Source organism: Hypanus sabinus, chromosome 5 (genome assembly GCF_030144855.1).
Source record: "Hypanus sabinus isolate sHypSab1 chromosome 5, sHypSab1.hap1, whole genome shotgun sequence".
Taxonomy (NCBI): Eukaryota; Metazoa; Chordata; class Chondrichthyes; order Myliobatiformes; family Dasyatidae; genus Hypanus; species Hypanus sabinus.
Genome location: NC_082710.1, coordinates 158,640,090 through 158,667,459, shown reverse-complemented (window position 1 = coordinate 158,667,459; position 27,370 = coordinate 158,640,090). Strand labels below are relative to the sequence as shown.

Sequence of the window (27,370 nt, the reverse complement as noted above, 5' to 3'; positions counted from 1 at the left end):
CACTTTTCTTTCTTCCATGGCAACCAGTCAGTATACTCTCTTAATTAGAATCTCCCTTCTCCAGCCCTGTATCTCTTTCACCAATCAACTTCCCAGCTCTTTACTTCAGCCCTGCCCCTCCTGGTTTCATCTACAACCTTGTGTTTCTCTTTTCCCTCCCCTACCTTTTAAATCTACTCATCATCTCTTTTTCTCCAGTCCTGCTGAAGGCTTTCGGCCCGAAACATCAAATGTACTCTTTTCCATAGATGCTGCCTGGCCTGCTGAGTTCCTACAGCATTTTGTGTGTGTTGCTTGGATTTCCAGCATCTGCATATTTTGTCTTGCTTGAGTGCAGTGTTGGGGTGAGTGAAGTTATCCTCTCTGGTTCAAGATCCTGATGGTTGAGGCGTAAAAACCCTTCCTGAACCTGGTGGTGTGGATCCTGAGCTCCTGTACTTTCTTCCTGGCAGCAGCAGTGAGAAGAGAACATAAACTAAGTGGTGGTGTCTCTGATGATGGATGCTAATTTCCTGCAACAGCACTCCACGTGGATGTGCTCAATGGTGGGGAGGGCTTTATCCATGATGGACTGGGGGCCATCAACTAATTTTTGTAGGAGTTTTTTCTGTTCAAGGGCATTGGTGTTTCCATGCCAGATCATGATACAACCAGTCAGTATACTGTCCACCACATAACTATAGAAGTTTGTCAAAGTTTTAGATGCCATGCCAAATCTTTGCAAGCTTCTGAGGAAGTAGAGTCACTATCATACTTTCTTCATAATGGCACTTACGTGCTGAGCCCAGGACAGATCCTCTGAAATGCTAACACCAAGTAAGTTAAGGTTGCTGACCCTCTCCACCTCGGATCATGATGAGGACTGGCTCAAGGACCTCAGGGTTCCTCCTCCTGAAGTCTGTAATCAGCTGGTTGGTCTTGTTGACACTGAGTGAGTAGAGGGAGAGAGAGTGTGTCAGGTACAGTTAGAGAGAAAACAGAGAGAGTGCATCAGGTGTCATTAGAGAGAGTGTGTCAGGGGCAGTGGAAGCAAGAGTGCATCAGGTGAAGTTAATAAACAGAGAGAGTGGGAGAGAATATGTATTGGGTGCTTTTAGAGAGAGTGCATCAGGTGAAGTTAATAAACAGAGAGAGAGTGGGAGAGAATGTATTGGGTGCTTTTAGAGAGAGGGAATCAGGTGGAGTTGAGAGAGAGAGAGTGGGAGAGAATGTATTGGGTGCGGTTAGAGAGAGGGAGTGTGTCAACTGCAGTGAAAGTGTGAGAGAATGTCAATGCCTTTACAGATAATCTGTGATGCAGAGTGCAGTTGTGAGAGAGTATATCACTTCTATGCTGTACCGGGGAGATAACACATCAGGAGTGATGTAGCTAGAGAGTGGGATAGTGTCAGGGCTGACGGTAGAGGTGATTCCACAGAGCAGCAGTGGACTGCCAAACTGTGCAGTGAAACAGCAAGGTGTGAGGAGAGAGAGGCGAGTCTGAGGTTGAGTGAGCAGCGGAGATTGAAGGAGGGAGACCTGTAGGAGGAGGACACAGGAGGAAGGAGGGTGTGCAGGAGGAGAGGGAGGGAAGAGGAGGTGGGCACGAGAAGGAGCTAGTAAGGGGCAACAGAGGAGGAGGTAAGTTACAGAAGGAGGAGCTGATGGGCAGAAGGAGGAGGTGCGAAGGAGGAGGCAGTGAGTTCAGGAGGAGGGGGAGTGAGGGGAGGAGGATAAGGGTAGGGTGAGGAGTAAATGCTAGTGAATACACACCAGCCTCTGCTGCACCCCAGTCTCCCGTTGCCTCTGCACTGTCACATCCCCATGGTAACCGTTGGCAGGTGCTGGGCGCCCTGGAGCTGCATTGCTATGGCAAATTCCTGCTCCTTCAAATGACATTGAACTGCCTACAGGGACTAGCAATGGTGTCGTTCCATCGGGAACTGTCGTAGGAATGTGGTTGGAGTGGAATCCCGATCCTGACCATTGGAGTGGGGGGGGAGGGGTCAGGGATGAGAGGGAGGGAGGGATCCCCTTCTCTGTTGGCATGGTTCCTCTCTCTCTCCGATTCCTCCCTTCCTCCCTCTCTCTCTTGCTCACTCAATATCGTTCTTTCCTCTCTCACACGACCTCTTCTCTCTCTCTCCCCTTCTCTCTATTTCTCTCTTTTTCCTCTTTCTATCAAATCTTGTTCTCCCTCCCTTACATTCTCTCCCTCATGCAGTCTGATGCACCTCTCACTCTTTTTCTGTCTATCTCTTTACCCTTTCTAAATTTATCCTTCTAATTCTCTCTTTCTCCTAATCCCTCCATTCCTCTCCCTCCTGGTCCCTCCATTCCTCTCCCTATTCTTCTTTTGCAGTCAGTTTGTTCTTCCAGCTTCTCTCACTTTCCCCACTTCTTATTTTTCTCTGTAGGCCTAATTAGAGTGACAGAGAGAGTTTAGTGAGGGATGGAGAGTATCAGGTGTAGTGTGTGTGAGAGAGGGAGAGGGCATAAACAGACGAGAGAGAGAGAGAGAGAGGCCAGGGAGAAAGAGAGGGAGCATCAGTTGTAGGGAGAGTAAAAAACCATCAAGATGAGAGAGGGAGGGAGGCAGGAGAGAATGAATTTGTGTACTCAGAGTCTTTGGCTGACACCTTCCATCAAGACTGGAAAGAAGGAGGCAGAAACCAGAATGAAAGGTGGTGGGAGGGGTTGTGGAGTACATGCTGGCAGGTTGACAGGTGAGACCAGGTGGGGGGAAGGCGGGTGGATTGGAGAGGGGAGAATAACATGAGACTCTGGGAGGTGATAGATAGTGGAGGTAAAGAGCTGAAGAAGGAGAAATACCATGGGAGAGGACAGTGGACCATGGGAGAAAGAAAAGGAGGAGGGAACCAGAGGGAAGTGATGGGTAGGTGTTAAGGGCAAAGTAGGAAAAGAGAAGGGATGAGAGGGTAACCAGAGAGGGGAATGGAAAAAGAGAGAAAGAGGGCATAATTACCAGAAGTTAGAGAAATCAATGTTCGTGCTAAGAGGTGCTGCTCCTCCAGCCTGAGTTTAACCTCATTGTGGCAGTAGTGGAGACCGTGGAGAGACATGGCAGAATGGGAATAGGAAGTCTAATTGGAGTGGGTGGATACTTGTGGCAGGCAGAACGAAGGTGTTTGATGAGGCATTCCTCCAATCTGCATCAGTTCCCTCCGATGTAGTGGAGGCCACACTGTAAGCACCCAATGCAGACCCACAGGTGAAGTGTCGTCTCACCTAGAAGGACTGTTTGGGGTTCTGGAAGGTGATGAGGGAGGGTGTGTAGGTGCTGGTGTGGCATCCACTGCATCTTTCTTGGTGGATTCTTGATTAGAAAGGGTATCAAAGGTTACAGGGAAAAGGCAGGAGAGTGGGGTTGAGGGAGATAATAAATCAGCCATGCTGGAATGGTGGAGCAGACTCAATGGGCTGAATGGCCTAAATTTGCTTCTATGTCTTATGGTCTGATTGTCTTGTTCTCCATAGTTTTGCCATCTTCAATGGTACCCAACACTAAGCACAGTGGTACTAGGGAGAGAGTGTGAGAGAGAGATAAAGAGAGAGAGAGGGGGAAATGTGAAAGAGATTGGGAAAGAGAGAGAGAATGAGAGGAGAGAGAGAGAGAGAAAGAGAGAAGAGAGGGAGAGAGCATCAAGTGTAGTGAGAGAGGGGAGAGGGAACATCAGGTGTGAGAGGGGGAGTATATCGGGTGCAGTTGGCGTGCATCAGGAGTGGGTAGAGTCACTAAGAAGGAGGTGAGGGTGGAGGGAGGTGACCCAGGGGAGCTGCTGCACTCTGCTGCACCCCAGTCTCTCGTTCCTCTGCACTGTCACATCCCCATGGTAACTGTTGGCAGGTGCTGGGCGCCCTGGAGCTGCATTGCTATGGCAAATCCCTGCTCCTTCAAATGACATAGTACTGCCTACAGGGACAAGCAGTGGTGTCGTTCCATCGGGAATTATCCTAGAATGTGCATGGTGTGGGATCACAGCTCTGACCATTTGTAGGAGGAGAGAGGGAGGGAGCCCCTTGTCTGTTCCCATGTTCCTCTCTCTCCAATCTCTCCTTCCCCCCCCCAACTGTCTCTCTGTCTTTCTCTCTCTCCCTCCTCTCCCTTTCTGCATCCCTCTCTCCCTCCATCTTCTCTCTTTCCCTCACTCTCCACCTCACAATATAGATCTCCCTCTCTTACTTTCCTTCACTCATGCATTGTTCCTGATCCCTCTCACTCACTATCCTTCTCCCGATCCCTCTCTGCTCCCTTTCTCTCTTCCTCCTTTATAATCAATTCTCTTTATGCACTTACTTACTCATATCTGCCCTATCCCCTTGTTTCCATCTCTCTTTATTGCTCTTTCTCTCTCCAACTCTCCCTCAGTTCCTCGCCTGCCACTTTCCTCACTCTTCCCCTGTCTTCCCCACTCTGTCCCCCTGTCCCCTCCTACCACCACCCCCTTCCTTCCTCACTCTCTCTCTCTATTTCTCTCTATCCCTATCTCTCTCTACCTCTCTTCTCCTCCCCCACCTCCATTTTCAACTGTGGCTATCCTCCGAGACTGAACCATAGTCTTTGGGGGGGGGGGGTTGTTTTGGTCTGATATCCTAGCTACCTGCTCCCAAACAGTGCGCCTTAGCATTCTCTTCTTCAGAAATGTAATAATTTTATTTACTAAATAACCGAACTGAGAAATGTTTCAAAATTGGGCAGTTCTGTTTAATACAGCACCCTCCCAAAAGAGGAACAGCCCAAGTTAGACACAGAGAAAATCTCCAAAAGACTGTCCCATCACAAATTCCCAGGGTTAGACACAGAGTAAAGCTCCAACACACTGTTGCATCACAGATTCCCAGGGTTAGATACTCTCTGAAGCTCCGTCACACTGTCCCATCACAGACTCTCAGAACATGGCCATCATACTGAAGCTCCCTACCTGGGGTCCGCGTACCCATTGCTTAATGGTAATGGTCCATGGTTGGGAACCCCTGCTCTACACCTGCCCCACCACATACTCCCAGGACAGGGAGAGGGTAGGTTAGACACAGAGTGAAACTGCAAGAATGCTTAAACGTGGAGATCAGTTGACATGGACTGTCCATCCCACATGTTCCAAGAGGAGATGCCAGGTTGGAAGGCGGAAACAGGAGGCCATTCAGTCCTTTGGACCTATCCCACAATCAGGTTAAATCTTAGCTGGTGAACTGCCTTTCATTACTTGCTTATCAAGTAATACTGAGTGGACCAGCTCTTTTGGCTCCACACTGACTCTATGCATTGAAGAGAGGTTTGGACAGGTACATGGATGGGAGGGGTATAGAGGGCCACGGTCTGGGTGCAGGTTAATAGAATGAAACAGAAGATCAGGTTGGCATGAACTGGACTGAGGTACTTAGTGTTTCTATGATCAACCTTCAAGCCCCAGTCTATGTGAATCTCGTTTGATTCTCCCCATGTTCCACTAATTCTGTGCTGAAATCCAGGAACTCCTGTTTCCAGGATCAGAGGTTGAACCGAGCCCAGGTCTTCATTGACTCTATGATACTGCTGAGCTCAGTGTGATGTCCTCGGTGACAGTCCCAGAATCAAAGGCTGGTGGTACAGGGTCGTGAACATAGAACACCAAGCAATACAGTACAGTACCCAGCCCTTCAGCCCACGATGTTGGGCGACCTTTCAGTCTACTCTGAGATCAATATAACCCTTTGCTCCTACATTACCCTCCATTTTTCTATCATCCATGTGCCTATCTAAGAGTTTCTTAAATGCCCCTAATGTATCTGCCTCTACAACCACCCCTGGCAGGGCATTCCACACACCCACCGATCTCTATGTGAAGAACCTACCTCTGACCTCCCCCAATACTTTCCTCCAATCACCTTAAAGTTATGGCCCTTCATGTTAGCCATTGCAGCCCTGGGAAAGAGTCTCTGGCTCGCCACTCGATATGCGCCTCTTATCATCTTGTACACCTCAATCAAATCATCCTTCATCCTCCTTTTCTCCAAAGAGAAAAGCCCTTGCTCACTCAGTCTATCTTCAGAAGGCATGCCCTTGAGACCACTGAGGTTTTCAAAGGCATGGGGAGATCAATTCTTGCACTGGGGAGGGCAGATTACAGATTTGAGGTAATCATCATCTTACCGAATAGGAGAGCACTCTGAATCTTGGAGATATCCAGCACAGAAAGAGGCTGTTCAGCCCATTGAGTCCCTGCCGCCTGTCAATCATGGGGAAGACTGTTGTCGGGGGGGGGGGGTGGAGACAGGGTGGACCCTGAAGGAAGTATCTGAGATTATAACAAGGTAGATGGTAGGAAACATGTTTCCATGGCAGAGGCATGCACAACTGAGGTTTGAGGGAATTTGTAGGAGGGTTAGAGGGGATCTGAGAATGAATATTTTACCCAGAGAGTGTTTGGAATCTGGAACACACTGCCTGAGGGGGTGGTGGAGGCAGAGCCTCTCACAGCATGTAAGAAATATCTCAACAAGCGCTTGAATCACTAAAGTGTAGAAGAATACTGATTAATTGGCTGTTTCTGGACTGTTTTAACAAAATACATTGGAAAAGAGGCTACGTCCCATCCACACTGGGGTCACCAGATTCAAAGTGTTACTTTCCGCAAGCAATAAGGATGATCAAAACCTCCATCCACTAACTAACCCATCCCACCACACCCAAACCCCACCACCACAATTTTATCATTTCCTGGCAGATTCACCTTCTGTACAACACTCCTGGACCCAGTATTAACTCATGTATATATATTCAACCTATGTAAATAAGCTGTCTTATGTATTTATGTTTATTGTGTTTTTTTTCTATTTTGTATTTATCTTAGTGTGCTTTTTATATGTTGTTTCAGATCTGGAAAAACATTTATTTCATTCTCATAGAACATATACCTGTCTAGTAGACTCTTAAATTTCACTAATGTATCTGCCTCCACCACTGACTCAGGCAGTGCATTCCATGAACCAACCATTTTCTGAGTAAAAAACCTTCCTCTAATACCCCCTTTGGACTTCCCTCCCCTTACCTTAAAGCCATGTCCTCTTGTACTGAGCAGTGGTGCCCTGGGGAAGAGGTGCTGGCTGTCCACTCTGTCTATTCCCCTTAATATCTTGTACACCTCTATCATGTCTCCTCTCATCCTCCTTCTCTCCAAAGAGTAAAGCCCTAGCTCCCTTAATCTCTGATCATAATCCATACTCTCTAAACCAGGCAGCATCCTGGTAAATCTCCTCTGTACCCTTTCCAATGCTTCCACATCCTTCCTATACTGAGGCGACCAGAACTGGACACAGTACTCCAAGTGTGGCCTAACTGGAGTTTTATAGAGCTGCATAATTACATCACGCCTCTTAAACTCTATCCCTCAACTTATGAAAGCTAACTTTCAGGGATCTGTGGACGTGTACCTCCAGATCCTCTGCTCCTCCACACTACCAAGTATCCTGCCATTTACTTTGTACTCTGCCTTGGAATTTGTCCTTCCAAAGTGTACCACCTCACACTTCTCCGGGTTGAACTCCATCTGCCACTTCTCAGCGCACTTCTGCATCCTATCAATGTCTCTCTGCAATCTTCGACAATCCTCTACATTATCTACAACACCACCAACCTTCGTGCTGTCTGCAAACTTGCCAACCCACCCTTCTACCCCCACATCCAGGTTGTTAATAAAAATCGCAAAGAGTAGAGGTCCCAGAACAGATCCTTGTGGGACACTAGTCACAACCCTCCAATCTGAATGTACTCCCTCCACCATGACCCTCTGCCTTCCACAGGCAAGCCAATTCTGAATCCACCTGGCCAAACTTCCCTGGATCTGATGCATTCTGACTTTCTGAATAAGCCTACCATGTGTAACCTTGTCAAATGCCTTATTAAAATCCATGTAGATCACACCCACCGCACTACCCTCATCTATAAGCCTGGTCACCTTGTTAAAGGACTCTATCAGGCTTGATAGGCATGATCTGCCCTTCACAAAGCCATGCTGACTGTCCCTGATCAGACCATGATTCTCTAAATGCCCATAGATCCTATCTCTAAGAATCTTTTCCAACAGCTTTCCCACCACAGACGTAAGGCTCACTGGTCTATAATTACCTGGACTATCCCTACTACCTTTTTTGAACAAAGGGACAACATTTGCCTCCCTCCAATCTTCCGGTACCATTCCCGTGGACAACGAGGACATAAAGATCCTAGCCAGAGGTTCAGCAATCTCTTCCCTTGTCTCGTGGAGCAGCCTGGGGAATATTCCGTCAGGCCCCAGGGACTTATCCGTCCTAATGTATTTTAACAACTCCAACACCTCCTCTCCCTTAGTATCAACATGCTTAACATCAACCTCACTCATATTGTCCACACCATCATCAAGTTCCCTCTCAGTGGTGAATACCGAAGAGAAGTATTCATTGAGGACCTCGCTCACTTCCACAGCCTCCAGGCACATCTTCCCATTTTTATCTCTAATCGGTCCTACCTTCACTCCTGTCATCCTTTTGTTCTTCACATAGTTGAAGAATGCCTTGGGGTTTTCCTTTACCCTACTCGTCAAGGCCTTCTCACACCCCCTTCTTGCTCTCCTCAGCCTCTACTTAAGCTCCTTTCTTGATACCCTACATCAATGAGAGTCATTGATCGTGTGCATAATCAGAGGCTTTTTACCAGGGCAGAAATGGCTAGTACGAGAGGGCATAGTTTTAAGGTGCTTGGAAGTAGGAACAGAGGAGATGTCAGGGGGAAGTTTTTTTTACGCAGAGAGTGGTGAGTGCGTGGAATAGGCTGCCCGTGGCGGTGGTGGAGGCGGAAATGATAGGGTCTTTTAAGATGGCTGGATGGCTGGATGGAGCTTAGAAAAATAGAGGACTATGGGTAAAGCCTAGGTAGTTCTAAGATAGGGACATGTTTAGCACAGCTTCGTGGGTTGAAAGGCCTATATTGTGCTGTAGGTTTTCTATGTTTCCATGTTTTTAATACAGGATTGTTTAATGTAATTTCCACTACACAAGTATAAGGAGAATGGATTCTCAATATTCCTGGATTTCAGTGCTTTATAAGGGATAGAGAGGGGGGAAAGGGGAGGAGTGGTGGAATTACTGGTCAGGGATACTATTACAGCTGCAGAAAGGGTGGGTAATGTAGCAGGATCCTCTTTTGAGTCAGTATGGGTGGAAGTCAGGAACAGGAAGGGCGCAGTTACTCTACTGGGGGTATTCTATAGGCCCCCTGGTAGCAGCAGAGATACCGAGCTGATTGGGAGGCAGATTTTGGAAAGGTACAAAAATAACAGAGTTGTTATCATGGGTGACTTTAACTTCCCTAATATTGATTGGCACTTGATTAGTTCCAAGGGTTTAGATGGGGCAGAGTTTGTTTCTGCCCTGGTAAAAAGCCTCTGATTATGCACACGATCAATGACTCTCATCATCTTATACACCTCTATCAGGTCACCTCTCATCCTCCGTCACTCCAAGGAGAAAAGGCTGAGTTCACTCAACCTATTCTCATAAAGCATGCTTCCCAATCCAGGCAACATCCTTGTAAATCTCCTCTGCACCCTTTCTGTAGTTTCCACATCCTTCCTGTAGTGAGGCGACCAGAACTGAGCACAGTACTCTAAGTGGGGTCTGACCAGGGCCCTATATAGCTGCAACATTACCTCTTGGCTCTTAAACTCAATCCCACGATTGATGAAGGCCAGTACGCCTTCTCAACCACAGAGTCAACCTGCGCAGTTGCTTTGAGTGTCTTATGGACTCGGATCCCAAGATCCCTCTGATCCTCCACTCTGCCAAGAGTCTTACCATCAATGCTATATTCTGCTATCATATCTTGAATCTTGAAGATACAGTGAAAAGATTGTCTTGCAAACTATTCATACAGACCAAATCATGACATAGTGAATTCAAGTAGTACAAGGTAACCGAATGCAGAATAAAGTGTAACAGCTACAGAGAAGGTACAGTGTAGGTAGATAATAAGGTGCAAGGTCACATCAAGTGAGGTCAAGATTCCACCTTACGGTATTTACAGTAACTGTAATATGTCTTCATATGAAGGTGGCTATAAACATTAACTCAGAAATGCTTCAAAATTAGGGTAGTTCTGTTTTTGTCCGGCACTATCCCTGGACAGGGACAACATGGGTTAGATACAGAGTATTATGTGCTTTCATTACCACCTCATCTCCCTGTGCTGCCACCTTCATTGATCCTTAGAGGTGTACATTAAAATCCTCTGCTGCTCAGAACTCCCTAGGACCCTACCATTCATGAGTATGTCTTATCCTTTCAAGGTCCTGTATAAATTTAGCAAAGCATCAATAAAGTGTTGAATTCCACCGCAGGACATAAATATCACATTTAACTGCTTTGACAAACTGCGTTGCAGTTTTCGATGATATCTAGAGTACTAAACACAAAAACAAGCCTTTCAATGCATCAGCTCTGAAGTAATCATCTGGTGTCCATTTACACAAATTCCATTTTATTCACCTTGATCTCTCATTAATACCTTGATTATATGACACATGCATGTTTTCCTAAGGCACTCCAGTTCCCTGCTACATCCCAAAGGTGGTTAATTGGCTGCTGTAAATTGCCCCTAGTGTCTGGGTGATGGGTAGAATCCGGGTGGAATCGATGGGAATGTAGGCAGGAAAAAATGGGTTAGGATAGGATCAGTATGGCCGTCAGCATTGACATGGATTTGTGATCAACTTTTGTGCAATATCTTGCAATGATTCACCGAAGTGGTAAGTTATCCTTCAAGACTGCTGCCACCCAAGGTATGCCAGGAGATGCAGAAGCCTGAAGGTTCAAGACCACGAGGTTCAAGAGCAGTTACTTCCCTTCAACCATTCAGTTCTTGAACCAACCAGCACAACCTTAATCATCACTTCATTACAGCAAAATATGAAAAATGAGGTAGCCTTCATGGGTTTATGAACCATTCAGAAATCTGCTGGTGATGGTGTGGTGGGGGGGGGGGGGGACGTCGATGAAGCTCTTCTTAAAACATTGAGTGTGGGACATAGATGTATATATATTTCCCTCCCTCCCTCTTTCTCTCTCTCTCCCCCCCCCCCCATCTAAGAATGGATCCTCACCGTGTGTAGATCAGCTCGCACGTTTATTGCGGCTCGAGATGCTTTGAAAGGGAAGTGAGCGGTGCCAGGAAAACGCAAGTCTGTCTTTGCGAAGACATTAATGTAACAAAGAGACACTGGCGCCACCGAGGGGAAAAGGCTGTAACTGCAGCACACCGCAAACCTTTCACCAAACACGTCAGCTCTGCAATTTAAAAACCGAAGATTAAATTTTATTCCCCTTTTCAGTGTCCCATGAAAGCTTTGCTTTGCTTTTCTTCAAATCCACCACTTCATTTAATTTCAGTTCTGTTTTTTTTTTCAACAGTGGAATCAATTTATTTAATTACATATTTGATCGTGTTGGAATCTTAAGTAATGATGATTGAGGAAAACGTATTTGACTATTAATTTGGAATCACAGTAATAGATACTTAAATGTAGTTTGAGAGGGATTGTTTATAGTAATGTAATCTGCAAAAGATTTCAACTAATTTGTGATAGATTGATGATTGTTTATTTAACAACCAATTAGTTCAGATTTTATTGATTCACGTGAGTGCTGTGAAACAGAATCAGGTTTAACATCATAAGTCATGAAATTTGTGGTTTCACATCAGTAGTACAGTGGAATACATCAATACATTATAAATTACAATAACAATACGTGTGTGTGTGTTTATATATAAACAGTTATTGCTCTTCAACCATCAGGTTCTTGAACCGGAGGGGATAACTTTATTTAATTTTATTTTCCCCCATCACTGAACTGCTCCCATAGTCTATGGTCTCATTTTTAAAGACTCAGCAACATATGTTCTCAATATTCATTGCTTACTTATTTATTATTGTCATTATTTTCTTTACTTTATATCTCCCGCTGGATTTACAAACTTGCTCTCTGCTCCACGGTGTATTTTACAGGTTGCTGTCATTTGCACATTGGTTGTTTTGGCTTTGTTTTGTTCAGTTTTTCATTGACTTTATTCTGATTCTTTGCATTTACTTTGAATGCCTGCAAGTAAATGAATCTCGGGGGTAGGATACGGTGAGATATATTCACATTGATAATAAATTTACTTTGAATGTTGATATGTAGTATATATATGTAAATATATAAACACACACAAGACCATAAGATATAGGAGCAGAAGTAGACCATTCAGCCCATCGAGTTTGCTCTCCCATTCAATCATGGGCTCATCCAATTATTCCAGACATCCCCACTCCTCTGCCTTCACCCCACACCCTTTGGTGCCCTTGCTAATCAAGAACCTATCTATCTCAGCCTTAAATGCACCCGGTGACTTGACCTCCACAGCAATAAATTCCACAGATTTACCACCCTCTGGCTAAAGTAATTTCTCCACATCTCAGTTCTAAAAGGACATCCTTCAATCCTGAAGTCGTGCTCTGTTGTCCTAGAATCCCCTTCCATGGGAAATAACTTTGCCATATCTAATCTGTTTGGACCTTTTAACATTCGGAAAGTTTCTGTGAGATCCCCCCTCCCCCCATTCTCCTGAACTCCAGGGAATACAGCCCAAGAGCTGCCAGATGCTCCTCATGCAGTAACCCTTTCATTCCTGGAATCATTCTTGTATATATATAAAAACCTGATTCTGATACGAGTCTCTATTGTGGACTGAGAGTGGGAAGGGGGAAGGGAGAGAGAAACCATGGTTGGGTAAATGGGGAAAGGAGAGGGGAGGGAGCAGAAAGAACCAGAGAGACATTATGTAATGATAAATAAAGCAATGACCTTGCCAGGGGTCTCTGGACTGGGTGTGTCTATGTCCGTGCCCCCCCCACCCCTAGCATTCATTCTCTGCCACATGTCCTACACCCCTCCCACCGCACTCCACCCTCGCCATTCCCAACGCCCTATACTTCTGCCGGATATACAAACTTGCTCTCCACTTCATCTTGGCAAATACAGTAGATATTTTGTGAGTGTCTACAAGCTCCTCTGCCTCCTCCCTGATGGTAAGGAGAAGAGGCCATGTCCTGTGTGGTGGGAATCCTTAATGATGGATGCCACCTGATTTGGATTTCAGTGACAAGACCAGCATTTATCACCCATCCTTAATTACCCATGAGAAGGGGGCAATGGGCAACTTTCTTCAACTGCTGCAGTCACTGGGGAAGGTGCTCCCCTTTGGCATTTTGGGAAGGAGTTCAAGGATTTAGGATGACGAAGGTCTGGAAATAGATTTCCATCTAAGGATGGTGAACCGTGTGGAAAGCTGGCAGAGAGAGATCCAGTGAGGGGAGACCTGTTGGAAGTTCAATAGGTTAAAAAAATTATGAGGAGTATAGAAAGGGAAAATGCAAGCAACACCCACAAAATGCTGGAGGAATTCAGCAGGCCTGGCAGCATCTATGGAAATGAGTAAACAGTCAATGTTTCAGAATGAAACCCTTCTTCAGGACCTGAGGAATGGTCTCAGCCAGGAAAGTCGACTTTTTCTCATTTAATGAACAGTCTGATAAGTTCCTCCAGCTTTTGTGTGTGTTGCTTTGGATTTCCAGCATCTGCAGACTTTATTGTGTTTATAAACACAAGCAAGCTTTTTCTACTGAGGTTAGGTGAGAATAGAACTAGAGGTCATGGGTTAAGGGTGAATTATGAACTGCTCAATGGTAGCAGGAGGGGGGGACTTGTTCACTTACAGAGTGCTGAGACTGTATTGAGCTGCAAGAGAATGTGGTAGATGCATAGAAACATAGAAAACCTACAGCACAATACACATCCTTTGGTCCACAAAGCTGTGCCGAACATGTCCTTACCTTAGAAATTACCTAGGGTTACCTTAGCTCTCTAATTTTCTAAGCTCCATGTACTTGTCCAGGAGTCTCTTAAAAGACCCTATCATATCCACCTCCACCACCATTGCCGGTAGCTCATTCTACACACTCACCACTCTCTGTGTAAAAACTTACCCCTGATGTCTTCTCTGTACATACTTCCAAGCACCTTAAAACTATGCCCTCTCATGCTAGCCATTTCAGCCCTGGGAAAAAGCCTCTATCTGCACAATCAATGCCTCTCATCACCTCTATCAGGTCACCTCTCATCCTCCGTCACTATAATCTGTTAAGTTAGAAAGCCTCCAATCCTCCACTCTCACTCTTGACAAGGTGGATGAGGAGAGACAAAAGTGGCAGCCATCAGTGGAATCTGGAGGACCTCAGCAGGTGAGGCAAATGTACAGTCAACATTTCAGATTGGGATCCTTCTTCTGGATCTTCATAGAGTCCAATAAAGACATTGACCTGAAATGTCAACTATCCTTCTCCCACAGACTCCGACTGACCTGCTGAGTTCCTCCAGCATTGGATGTGGAAAGAGTGTTCTCCTTATCTAGGGGGAATCTAAACCTAAAGCTCACTGTTTTAATTGGCCCTAACATACGGGCGAGTAAATTGTCGAGGGTTGTGGAGAAAGGCAATGTGTGAGAGAATAAATTATAGGAGTTAAGTGGATTAAAGGGTGTGATGGGAAAGATTTTAAAGATTAGCTTTATTTGTCACATGTGTATCAAAGAATACAGTGAAATGCATCACTTCCTTCAACACTGTCTAAGGAAGTGCTGGGACAGCCAACAAATGTTACCATGGTTCAGGAGCCAATATAGCATGCCCACAACTTACCCTGACCTACGTGTCTTTGAACTGTGGAAGGAAACTGGAGCACATAGAGGAAGCCCATGAGCTTATGGGGAGAAGGTATAAAATCCTTACAGATAACAGCACACACAAGATGCTGGAGGGACAGCATCTATGGAAATTAATAAACAGCCGATGTTTCGAGCCATCTCTTCATCAGGACTGGAAGAGGAAAGATACCAGAGTAAGAAGGTGGGGGGAGGGAAAGAAGGACAAACTAGAAGGTAAGTGAAGCCGGGGTGGGGGTGGGGGTAGCGAGTGAACTTAGAAGCTGGGAGGTGATAGGTGGAAAAGTAGGAATCTGATAGGAGAGGAGAATGAGTCATGGGAGAAAGGGAAGGTGCGGGGGCACCAGGGGGAGGTGATAGGTGGGTGAGGAAAAGCGCTAAGAGGCCAGAGTGGAGAATTGAAGAAAAGGGAAAGGAAAGGAAGGGAAGAGGTGGTGGTGGGGGGGTGGAATTAGCAGCAGTTGGAGAAATCAATGTTTACCAGAAGTTCTGGTACAGTTAACAGCAGGAATTGAATTGTGATTATGATCGCAGGCACTGTAGTAATGTCACGCTCACTGCTGAACTACAGTGACACTCCACAGTAGGAAAAGACTCCTCCAAGCTGGCACAGGCTTGGTGCACAGAATGACCTTCCCCTGCTGTTGTCAACGTAAAATAAGTCTCTGCTTTCAGAGGGAATAGGTTTAGGATTCGCAGATTACAGAGGGAATGGAAGTCAAGTTTATCATCACTGATGTATGTCATGAAGTTTGTACAGTGTAAGACATAAAAATAATGTTCTCCCTGTGACTACTGGGTGCTCCGGTTTCCTCCCACAGTCCAAAGACAGTTAGAAGGTTAATTGATTATTGTAAATTGTCCTGTGATTAGGCTAGGGTTAAAGTTGTGGGTTGATGGTTGGTGCAGCTCAATGGGCCGGAAAGGCTTATCCAAAAAAAAATTGTAACTTCCAAAACTGGTAAATGGTGCAAAAGACAAATAACAAGGTAGTGTTTGTGGGTTCATTGACCTTTTGGAAATCTGATGGTGGAGGGGAAGAAGCTGTTACTAAAATGTTAAATGTAGGTCTTCAGGCACTTGTACTTCCTTACTGATGGTAGTAATGAGAAATAGATGTGTCATGGATGGAGAGGGTCTTTAATGATAGACGCTGTCTTCTTGAGGCTCTGCTTCCCGAAGCTGCTCCTAATGGTGGAGAGGCTCGTGCCTCTGATGGAGCTGACTGAGTTTAGAACCCTCTGCAGCCTCTTCTGAAATTCTGCATTGGAGTCTTCAGACCAGACTGTGATGCAACAGTCAGAATGCTCTCCACCATACACCTATAGAAATTTGCAAGATTTTAATATGTTGACATATCTAATCTTCTTAAACTCCTGTTGAAGTGTAGCTGCTGGTTTGCCTTTGTTGTGATTGCATTAATTGTGTTGCGCTGAGGATAGATCCTCTGTGATCCTCAGGAACTAGAATCTACTCTCCCTTTCCACCACTGTCCCCTTGCTGAGGACTGATGCATGTTTTGACTTTCCCTTCCTGGAGTCCAGAATGAGTTCCTTGGTCTGGCTAATGCTGAGAATAGGATTGATGTAATTTCCCTAAGGGCTGGAGACACAGCTCCAGAGACCCAGCTGTGATCTTAGCTTCTTGCGCTCTGTGTGTGTGGAGTTCGCAGGTTCTCCCTCTGGCTATATGGGTTTCCTCCCAGGTGCCCAGTTTCCTCCCACATCCCAAAGATGTGTGGGTCAGAGGGTTAATCGGCCACCTTAAATTGCCCCCAGTATTTCAATTGGTAATGGCAGAGTAATCTGCAAGGAAGTTCTCTCCCTACTGTAATAAAGCCAACAGCGTCCTTCCTTGGCATTTTACAGCCTTCATGCAGATTCAATTTAAAATTTAATCTGGTTCCATATGTTTGCACCTCCTCCAGCACAGGGCATATGGCAGGCTGGAGAAGGGAGACTCACAATGTAACTTGAGGGCATGGAGTAGGATGAAGATCCCACCACTGAGACCGTGCAGGCCTCCATCAGGCACCATTCACACCCCTGAGTTCAGCACCGTTAAGTTTCTCAGACCAATTGATCTGCATTACATTATCCCCTGCGTCTTGCTGTTCCCTAAGCTTGCATCCCTCAGTGACCATCTGGGCTTTCTCTGCTGATCACTTCAGTCGCTGCAGACTCCGCTATTCTAAGTTCCAATAGTACATGTAATTACCACAAGAGATTCTGCAGATGCTGGAAATCCACATTAACACACACAAAATGCAAGAGGAACACAACAGGTCAGGTAGCATCTATAGAAATGAATAAAGAGTTAAGGCTTTGGGTTAGGACCCTCCTACAGGACTGGAAAAGAAGGTAGACTTCAGAATAAAAAGATCACAAAAGGAGATGGAAGACTAGCTGGAAGATGATAGGTGAAGCCAGGTGGGTGGGAAAGGTAAAGGGTTGGAGAGAAAGGAATCTGATTGGAGAGGAGACTGGAACAGGAATGGGGGTAGAAATCAAAATGGTGGACCACTGGGAAATTCCACTTCTGGCGGATGGGGCAGAGGTGCTTGACAAAGCAGTTCCCAGCATCAGAGGAGGCCACATCGGGAGCACCAGATACAATAAATGACCCCAGCAGATTCACAGGTGAAATGCTATCTCACCTGGAAGGACAGTTTGTGGCCCTGAATGGAGATGAGAGAGGAAATGAATGGGCAGGTGAAGCATTTCTATCACAGGAAGGGATATGTCCAGGGAGGGAAATTATTGGGATGGATGAATGGAAAAGGGAATGACAGAGGGAGCAATCTCTCCAGAAAGCTGAGAGTAGTGGTTGGGGTAATGATGTGTTTGGTGGTAGGATCCCACTGAAGATAGTGGAAGTTGTGGAAAATGATATGTTGGATGCAGAGGCTCATCAGGTGGTAGGTGAGGACAAGAGGAACTCTATCCCTGTTAAGGTGGCAGGAAGATGGGGTGAGCACGAATGTTCCGGAAGCGGAGGAGGTGCGGTTGAGGGTAGCAACAACGGTAGAGGAAAGGAAACTTCATTCTTTGAATAAGGAGGACATCTGTGGTGTTCTGAAAAGGAAAGCCTCATTCTGTGAACAGATGCAGCAGAGGTGATGGAACTGAGAAAAGGGAATAGAATTTTTACAGGCTACTGGGTGGGAAGAGGTATAGTCAAGATAGCTGTGAGAATCGGTAGATTTATAAAAGATGCCAAAAACAATTTGTCTCCAGAGACGGAGATAGAGGTCGAGAAAGGGGAAGGATCAACCAAGTGAATTTAAGGGCAGGGTGGAAGTTGGAGACGAAGTTGATTAAATTAACGAGCTCAGCGTGGATGCATGACGTGGCACCAATGCAGTTGGCAATGTAGGGCAGGGAGCATTATCAGGGAAGGCTTGGAATATGGACTCCTCTGCATAGTCAACGAAAAGGCAGGCTTAGCTGGGGGCCCATGTGGGTGCCGATGGCTACCCCTTGAATCAGGAGAAAGTGCAAGGAGCCAAGAGAGAAATTGTTGAGGACCAGTTCTGTCAGACAGAGGAGGGTAGTGGTGGAGGGGAATTGGTTGGATTTTGAGAAAGAAGTGGACCACTTTAAGGCTTTCTTGATAGAATTCTATAGGGACTGGACGTTCATGGTGAAAGTGAGACAGCGAGGGTCATCTGATTCACATCTTTATTCCCTCCATCCTTGTCCTTGAGAGAAAGCTATTACACAGCCTGAGACTGCAGAGAGCTTTATGGTGCAGTGGATATGTTCACACCAATATATAGAAGTATAATTAAGTATATAGAATAATGAGACAGAAACATAGAACATTAGAGCACAGTACAGGCCCATCAGACCACGATGTTGTACCAACCTTTTAACCTACTCCAAGAACAATCTAACTCTTCCCTCCTATATAGTTCAAGCAACACACACAAAGAACCTCTCCTCAGCATTTTTTCTCTGGTCCTGCCAAAAGGTTTTGGCTTGAAAAGTCGACTGTACTTTTTTCTATAGGTGTTGCCTGGCCTGCTGAGTTCCTCCAGCATTTTGTGTGTGTTGCTTGGATTTCCAGCATCCACAGATTTTCTCTACTCTGTGACCGCCTATATACTCCTTCATTTTTCAATCATCCATGTGCCTAAGAGATACCTGAATACCCCTAATATATCTACCTCTACCACCTCCCCCAGCAGTGTGTTCCCCAAACACACAGCTCTCTTTGTAAAGGACTTACCTCTGACATGCACCCTATGCATTCCTCCAATCAACTTACAATTATGCCCACTTGCATTTGCCAATTTCATCCTGGGAAAAAGCCACTGGCTGTCCACTCAATCTATGCCTCTTATGTTTGGTAAATCTCCTCTGGCCCCTCTCTAAAGCATCCACATCCTTCCTGTAGTGAGGTGACCAGAACTGAACACAATACTCCAAATGTGGTCTAATCAGGGTTCTATAGAAATGCCAAACACGAGAGGGTAGAGCTCTAAGGGGAGGTTTAAAAGAAACACAGGAGATCACAGAATCTGGGGCAACAATCTGATGGTCCAGCAGCATCAGTGAGTAAAGGAACTGTGGATGTCTCAAGTTGAAACCCTACGTCAGGATTAAGAATGCAGAGAGAAGATCAGTATATTTACACTGGGAATGGTGAGTGCCTGGGAAGTGGTGGAGGCAGGTATGATAGTAAGAGGCGTTTAGAGAGGTAGGGAATTAGAGGGATAGAGTACATACCACATGCAGGGAGGTGGTGACCATCTCTGCAGGCATCGTAGCCCGAATGGCCTGTCCCTGTGCTGTTCAGTGTAGAGGCATGGAATAACAGCCAAAAGACAAGGGATTCAAAACTCAGAAGGTAATTTAATTTATAAAATGAGTAAAAATTCTGATGGACATCATAGAACAGTACAACACAGTACATGCCCTTTGGCCCACAATGTTGTGCTGACCTTTTAACTCGCTCCAACATCAATCTAACCCTTCCTTCCTCCACAGCCTACAACTCTCCAATTCCCTTACATCCACATGCCTATCTACAAGTTTCTTTGTGTCCCCATTCTAGCAGTCTCCACCACCATCCCTGGCAGTGTGTTCTAGGCACCCAACACTCGCTGTGGGAAAAAAAAAAATTACCTCTGTCATCTGCCCTAAACTTTCCTCCACTCAGTTTAAACAAATGTCCTCTGGTATTGGCCATTTTAACCCTGGGAAAAAGGTGCTGGCTCTCCACTCAGTCTATGTCCCTCATAATCTTCTAAACCTCTATCAAGTTGACTCTCCCTCACATTCACTCGAAGTCATTGGTATCAGTTTAGGGGTCACCAGAAAGCTGTGTTTGTCATAAAGTTTGCCACATCTTTGGGCTCTGTACTGAGGGAGTGGCAGTTGGACAATGGCAGCAGAGACGCATGGCAATGAAACAGATCCTTCAGCCTGTCTAGGCTGTACTGACCATTAGCTGTCCCATTCCCACCAATCCGACAGTAGACCCTTCTATTCACTTTACACTCTCAGTGATACCTCCCAGATCCTACTATTCACCTACTAAGCAGGAGCAATGTATAGCAACCAATCACCCAACCAACTAGCCCCTTGGGTAGTGTGAAGGAGCAGCTGTGCCACTTTGCCAGTCAGTGCCAACGTAAGCCTGGTGGTGCACAGCCCGCACTCGATCCCTTTTGGCCCACCAGGCTCTGCTGTCCCTCATCCACTCACCTACACTCATCCATTCTGTTCTCTACCCCTCACTCACACACTGCCAGCAACTTATAGTGGCTGACCACCCACTGACCTGCATGTCAACAGGAATGGGAGGAAACTGGAGCAACTGGTGGAAATCCACATGTTCACAGGGAAAATGTGCAGTCTCTACTCACAGACAGTGCTGAAGGATGGGCAGGACAACAAAGTGCACAAGGGTTTCTTGTGTGACACGATCACATAATACCGCATTGTTCCCAGGAGACTTTGGACTTGGGCCCAGTAAATGAGCTGGGAGGCTGTGGGGTCCAGAAGATTGGACTGCTGGGTTGGTTTTTGGCCCATGTGAGTGTCTGGGGAGTAGTAGATTCTGGGGTGGGGTGTGTGTGTGTGTGTGTATGTGTAAGAAAGACTGAGTTGCATGTATCTACATGGGCCCAGTAGACCGTGTTGTGTGTGTTTGGAGCCCAGTAGATTCTGCTGTACGTATTTGGGGCTCAATAGATTGTGCCGGATATGTGGAGGAACCCACAAACTTTTCTGGGAGTGTTTGGAGCCCAGTAGACTGTGCTGGGAAGATCTGGGACCCAGTAGATTATGCTAAATGTGTGCAGAAGCCAGCTGACTGTGCTAGTGTGTCTGTAGCTCTGTAGGTTGAACAGAGAACCCTTTGAGGCCCAGTGAATTGGGCAACAAACCCCCTTGTATCCCATAAATTTTGCTGAAAGAACCCTGGGGCCAGGAGGTAATGCAAGGAGCTCCCTTGGTCCTAATAGATTGTGTGGCAAAGTCATGGGGACCAGAAACTTTGCTGGGGCTTCCTGGAATACAGTAGATTGTGCTGCGATCACCTTTGGGTCGAATAGATATTCTTGGAATACCATTAGACCCTATGGAAGTGCTGGCAACATATTTAGGCTCAATAGATTCTTCGAGGAACATCTTTGGGGCCAGTAGGTTATGGGGGAAACATCCCCGTGCACAGTGGGAGTGCTGCAATCCATAAGGTAGTGTGGGGTGTTCCATAACATCCAGTAAGTTTACTGGCACTCCTTTCAACCCAGTAGATGATGCCTCTGGGTCTCTGGATTTCTTTGGCTTTGCCCTCAGGTTGGGCAAGTGATTGGTTGGTCCCTCCCACACTCCCCACCCTCCTTCACCTTCCTTCCGCATCTAGATAGGTGGCACCTGGAGTGTTGTATTGACTTTAGGTCACCCCATTGCAGGAAGGATGTGCGGGCTTTAGAGAGGGCGCAGAAAGTGCTGCCTGGATTAAAAGGAATGAGCAATAAGAAGCTGGATAAACTTGAGTTGTTTTCTCTGGAGCAGCGGGGGCTGAGAGGAGACCTGTTGGAGGTAAATTAGTTTATTATTGTCACATGTGCCAAGGTAGAGTGAAAACCTGTCCTTGCATACTGTTCATACAGGTCAGATCATTACACTGTGCTTTGAGGTAGTACAAGGCAAATCCATAACAGAGTGCAGAATAAAATGTATCTGTACAGAGTAAGTGCAGTGCAGGTAGACAATAAAGAACAAAGTCATAGTGAGGTCAACTGAGGTCCGCTTTATCCTACTAGGGAACCGTTCAGTAGTCGTATAACAGCAGAGTAGAAGCTGTCCCTGAGCCTGGTGGTACATGCTTTTAAGCTTTTGATTCTTCTTCCCAGTAGGAGGGAGGAGAAGGGATAATATCTGGGAGGGGTGGAGTCTTTGATTATGCTGCTGCTTCAGTCTGTGGAGGGGGCAGCTGGTTTCCCTCTTGTGCCATTTCCACAACTCTCTGAAGTTTCCGATGGTCCCACGCACAGCTCATGATGCACCCAGATAAGATGTTTGATGAAAATTGGTGGTAGTTGATGGAGTCTTGCTGAGTTTTTGTAACCTCTTGAGGAAATAGAGGGGTAGGTGAGCTTTCCTGGCTGCGGCGTACAAGTGGTTGAACTAGAATGGGCTATTGTCGATGTTGACTCCCTCTATCTTCCTCTCACCCTACACAGGCCGCTCTCCACCACGTGTCCTCCAGCCTGGAGGGTGGGAAGGTCTGGGACGAGGAGCCCTTCACCCACGACACCAGCGCTGCTCCATGATTGGTCAACCAGAGGCACAGTACAAGTGGGGTGAGTCATTCCCCATCCACCTCCCATTCCTTCCTGAAAACCCAATACTGCCCGCCCCTCCTATCACTCTCCTCACCTCTTCCTCTGTGTCGGCTGAAACTACCATCGCTTGCCCACTCCCAACCGTACACACCCCTGGTACCACTGGGTGACGAAGACCAGCTGGTCCGTGTCCACTGTGTCACCGGGTACAATGCGGTGGAAGGTCTTGTTACTGCTCAATATCTCAAAATAAAAATAAATCTGCCTGTTATCTGCTGTGATCTTTGAGAAGGTGATGGTGGGATGGAGGGGCAGGTGGCCTACTCCAGCTCTTGGTTTACGTTTTCAGGGTCAATGGCAGTGGCTGCTCGATCGCTAACCTCCTCCCTACACCCCCTCCCAAAATCCCAAGAATGCAAGGACAGACTGCACTGGCCTCCATTGACCCTGAACACATAAGCCAGGAGCTGGAGTAAGCCACTCGCCCCTCCACCCAGCGCTGACCACAGCACAGCAAAGGTCACAGCAGATAACAGGAGCCGGCAGATTTACTTTTCTTTAGAGATGCAGCAAAGTAACAAGACCTTCTGGTGCAATGAGCTCACACTGCCTTATTACACCCATGTGATCAATTAATCTACCAACCAGTACATCTTTGGAATGTGGGTACCCGGAGGAAACCCTCGCAACGCTTACAAGCAGCAGTGGGAATCGTCCCTGGGTCACTGACACTACACTACCATGCAGTCCCTCTTCTCTCGAGGTGCTAGAACAGGCCCGCTGGAGGAACTTCAGGGTGGAGAGACAGATTAAACTGTTAATGTTTCGGGCCAGTCAGGTGAAGAGTCCTCACCAGAACCTTTGATATTCCAAGTTTCTGCATGATCCCACTGTCAGCACCTCCCCATCTGCCCCCAACCTCTCAACCCCCACCCCCAACTCACCCAGAATCTGTTCACCTCACCCTTAAAGACATTCACAGACACTGCTTCCGGGTGCTTGAGAAGGTGAGTTCCAAACACTTACCACCATCTGGGTGGAAAAGAAAATCCCACGTGTCTCTGTGCTGGTCGGCTGACCACTTATTCTTAACCAGTGACTCTGGCATCAAGAATACTTGGAAACCTCCTCTCCACATCCACCCCTCACATCTTATATGTCTCTGTGAAGAGCCCTCCCACATCATATATACATATAAAGGATATATATATAAATAGTACTTTCCTATCTCTCCTGGTACTTTTTAGTAACCACACTTTCATTCAAGTCGAAGAACACCCAGCCTAGGAACAGGCCCTTCAGCCCAGAATGCCTGTGCTGATCACAATGCCAAAATAAACTAAATCTTTTCTGTCTGTACACAATCCCTACGCCTATATTTCCTGCATATTTGTGTGTCTATCTAAAAAAAATGCCACTGTCATATCTTGTTTCACCCATCGCAGCCCATTCCAGAAAACAAAACCTGCCTCTCCATTAAACATTACCATTCTCACATTAAAGCATGTCCTCTAGTTTTAGATATTTCTTCCCTGGGAAATAAAGGGATTCCAAGTGTCTATCCTTATCTATACCTCTAATAATTTTATAAACTTCCCTCATCCTCAGACACTTCAGAGAAAACAACCCAAGTTTGTCCAACCTCTCACAGAACATAGCACATTACAGCACAGTACAGGCCCATCAGTCCACTGTGTTGTGCCAACCTTTCAACCTACTCTAAGTTCATTCTAACCCTTCTGTTGTACTTGCCTCATAACTCTTCATTTCTCAAGCCCTTTAATCCCAGCAGCATCATGTTGAACTTCTTCTGCACTCTCTCCAAAGCCTCCGCATCTTCCTGTAATGAGCCAGACAATGCTGCAAGTGTGGCCAACCCAAAGCTGTAATATGACTTCCCAGCTTTTATACAGAGTGCCCCTAGCACTGAAGGTATACATACCCATACACCTTCTTCACTACCCTATCCACTTAAGACATAGGAGCAGAATTAAGACATTTGGCCCATTGAGAATGCTCCACTATTCAATCGTGACTGATTTATTTTCTCAACCCATTTTCCCCATAACCTTTGATTCTCTTACTAATCAGTAACCTATCAACCTCCATTTTAAATATACCACTGATTTGGCCTTGACAGCCATCTTTGCCAATATATTCTACAGACTCACCATCCTCTGACTAAAGATATTCCTTAGGAAGATATGGATTTAGACTGCAAGACCCATCTGTGCAACAATGTAACCTCCTGCCATTATCTGTAAACTTTTTCTTTATATTTGTCCTCCCATGTGCAACACCCCACACTTGCCTGGAGTAAGTGCCATTTACCATTTCTCTGCCCATATCTGTAATTGGTCTATATTCTTCTGTATTAACCTTCACTGTCCACAACTCCACCAATCAGTTCATTGTCTGCAGAATTACTAGCGCACCCATCCACATTTTCATCCCTGTAGAACACCACTGGTCTCGGACCTCCAGAACAGAACTGGAACACTGGCCTCCTTATACATTTTCGTGGTCACACCCAGAAAGAACACCTACAGATTGTCAAACATGACTTCCCTCTCCCAAGTCTAGGTTGACTCTACTCACCTCAGGATTAGTTATCTCAATCCTTATTACATATTCTTGAAAATTCTCCACTAACTCTGGATATTTCCACATCTGGATGGGATGCACTGGTTACGGACACAGCTGGAGGGGGTACATCGAATGCACTCACACCTTGATGAACGAAGCTATAGCACATGCCTGTGATGCTGTTACAAGCAAGTTTTTTTTTGTACCTGTATCTTGTGCACATTACAATGACTTGACTTGTCTATACTTGGTATATGCAAGGTTGTGTGATATAGCCTAGGTATCTGCGCAACTGGAGGAGATGCAGTGGATATACATACACACACGTTGATGGAGTACACATATCTAGATAGTTGTAGAATGGATCTATGCAAATCTGTATGCTGGGTGCAGAGATACCCGGAGTGGGGTAGATAGGTGTGCACACTGCACAACATTTGGATGAAGTATAGATAGAACCAGTCCTTCAGTCTGTGATGTTGTCCCAACCTATATAAACCTACTCCATGATCAATTTAACCATTCCTCCTACATAGCCCATAACCCCCTATCTTTCTTTCATTCGTAGACCTATCTAGGATTCTCTTAAATATCTGTATTGTATCAACCTCTAAGACCACCCCAGACAGCGCATTCAAGGCTCTTACAGCCATCTGTGATCTTCCTTTGGTATGCAAGGTGTAAGACGTAGGAGCAGAATAAGGCTATTTCATCATGCCTGATTCATGATCCCTCTCAACCCCATCCTCGTGCCTTCTCCATGTAACCTTTGACGCCCTTATGAATCAAGAACCAATCAACCTCCACTTTAAATATACCCAATGACTTGGCCTGCACAGCCATCTATGGCAATGAATTCCACAGATTCATCACCCACCAACTAAAGAAATCCTACCTAATCTTGTTCTAAAGGGACATCCTTGTATTCTGAGGCTGTGCCCTCGAGTCCTAGATTCCCCCACTATAGGAAACATCCTCTCCACATCCACTCTGACTAGGTTTTGCAATATTCAATAGGTTTGAATGAGATGCCCCCTGCCACACTCCCTTAATTCTTCTAAACTCCAGTGAGTACAAGCCCAGAACCATCAAATGCTCCTTGTACTTCAACCTTTTCATTCCTGGGATCATTTTTGTGAACATTCTGGACTCTCTCCAATGCCAGTACATCCTTTGTTAGATAAGGGACCGAAAACTGCTCACAATATTCCAAGTGCAGTCTAACAAATGCCTTATAAAGCCACAACATCACATCCTTGCTTTAATATTGTAGACCTCTCAAAATGGATGCTAACATTGCTTTTACCTTCATTTATTCACACACTTTACCTCCTGCCAAACTTCTATCCATGCTAGTATCTTTCCTGTAATATCATGGGCTCTTAACTTGTTTAGCAGCCTCAAAGGCCTTCTGAAAATCCAAGTAGAAAACATCCACCAACTTACCTTCATCTAATCTGCCTGTTATTTACTCAGAATTTCAAGATTTCCCCTTGAGGAAACCATGCTGACTTTTTATCATGTGCCTCCAAGTACCCCAAAACCTCACTTTAACAGAGGATCCCAACATCTTCCCAACCATTAAAATCAGGCTAACAATTCTTAAATTTCCTTTTTTCTCTCTCCCTCTCTTGTTAAAGAGTGGATATATGCCTATCTGAATGAAATAGAGGGAATGGGATGTGCAGGTAGCACACACACAACCTGGACAGGATATATTGGGCCAATGCACATCTGGATAGGATACCTGGTGTTGTATGCTCATGGTCAGGGTTCAGAGACAGGGGGACTTTTAACCCCTTAAGACAGCTGGATCGGTTGACGAGGAAGGTAAAACATGAAGATTTTGAAATGCAAGCTTGCATTCACTCCCAGACAGCCCTGGTGGGATGTCAGGCAAAGCCCCACTCCGGGGAAACAGCTCAGCCGGGTGAGCCACCATCAGGATGCGAGTTGCCTCCACGTTATCCATTGCCAGGGAGGACATGGTCAGAGAGGCTGATAGGAGGTTACGGTGCCCATCCAGGTACCCAGAAAGCATCCCCCATGCCCCCTCATAGTCATAGAGTTATATAGCACTATATGGCCTTTCAGCCCATCATGTACATGCTACATCCCTGAGTTGTCCAAAACTACCATGTCATAAATGGGCCAAACCATTCTAACCTAATCTAATTTAGTCAAATCCACACCTTTCCTACCCATGTATCTATCTAGAC

At 45.9% G+C, this 27,370-nt stretch overlaps 1 protein-coding gene across 8 annotated transcripts in view; it reads left to right on the top strand.

Moving 5' to 3' along the window:
* The window catches only part of syngap1a (synaptic Ras GTPase activating protein 1a), a 640,363-nt gene that overhangs the window by 159,448 nt on the left and 453,545 nt on the right, over positions 1-27,370 (top strand). For all 8 annotated transcript variants that reach the window (XM_059970722.1, XM_059970723.1, XM_059970719.1 and 5 more), the window contains exon 2: positions 22,464-22,583. In XM_059970722.1, the coding sequence (XP_059826705.1) occupies positions 22,464-22,583 (120 nt within the window). The remainder of the gene's footprint in view (positions 1-22,463; positions 22,584-27,370) is intronic.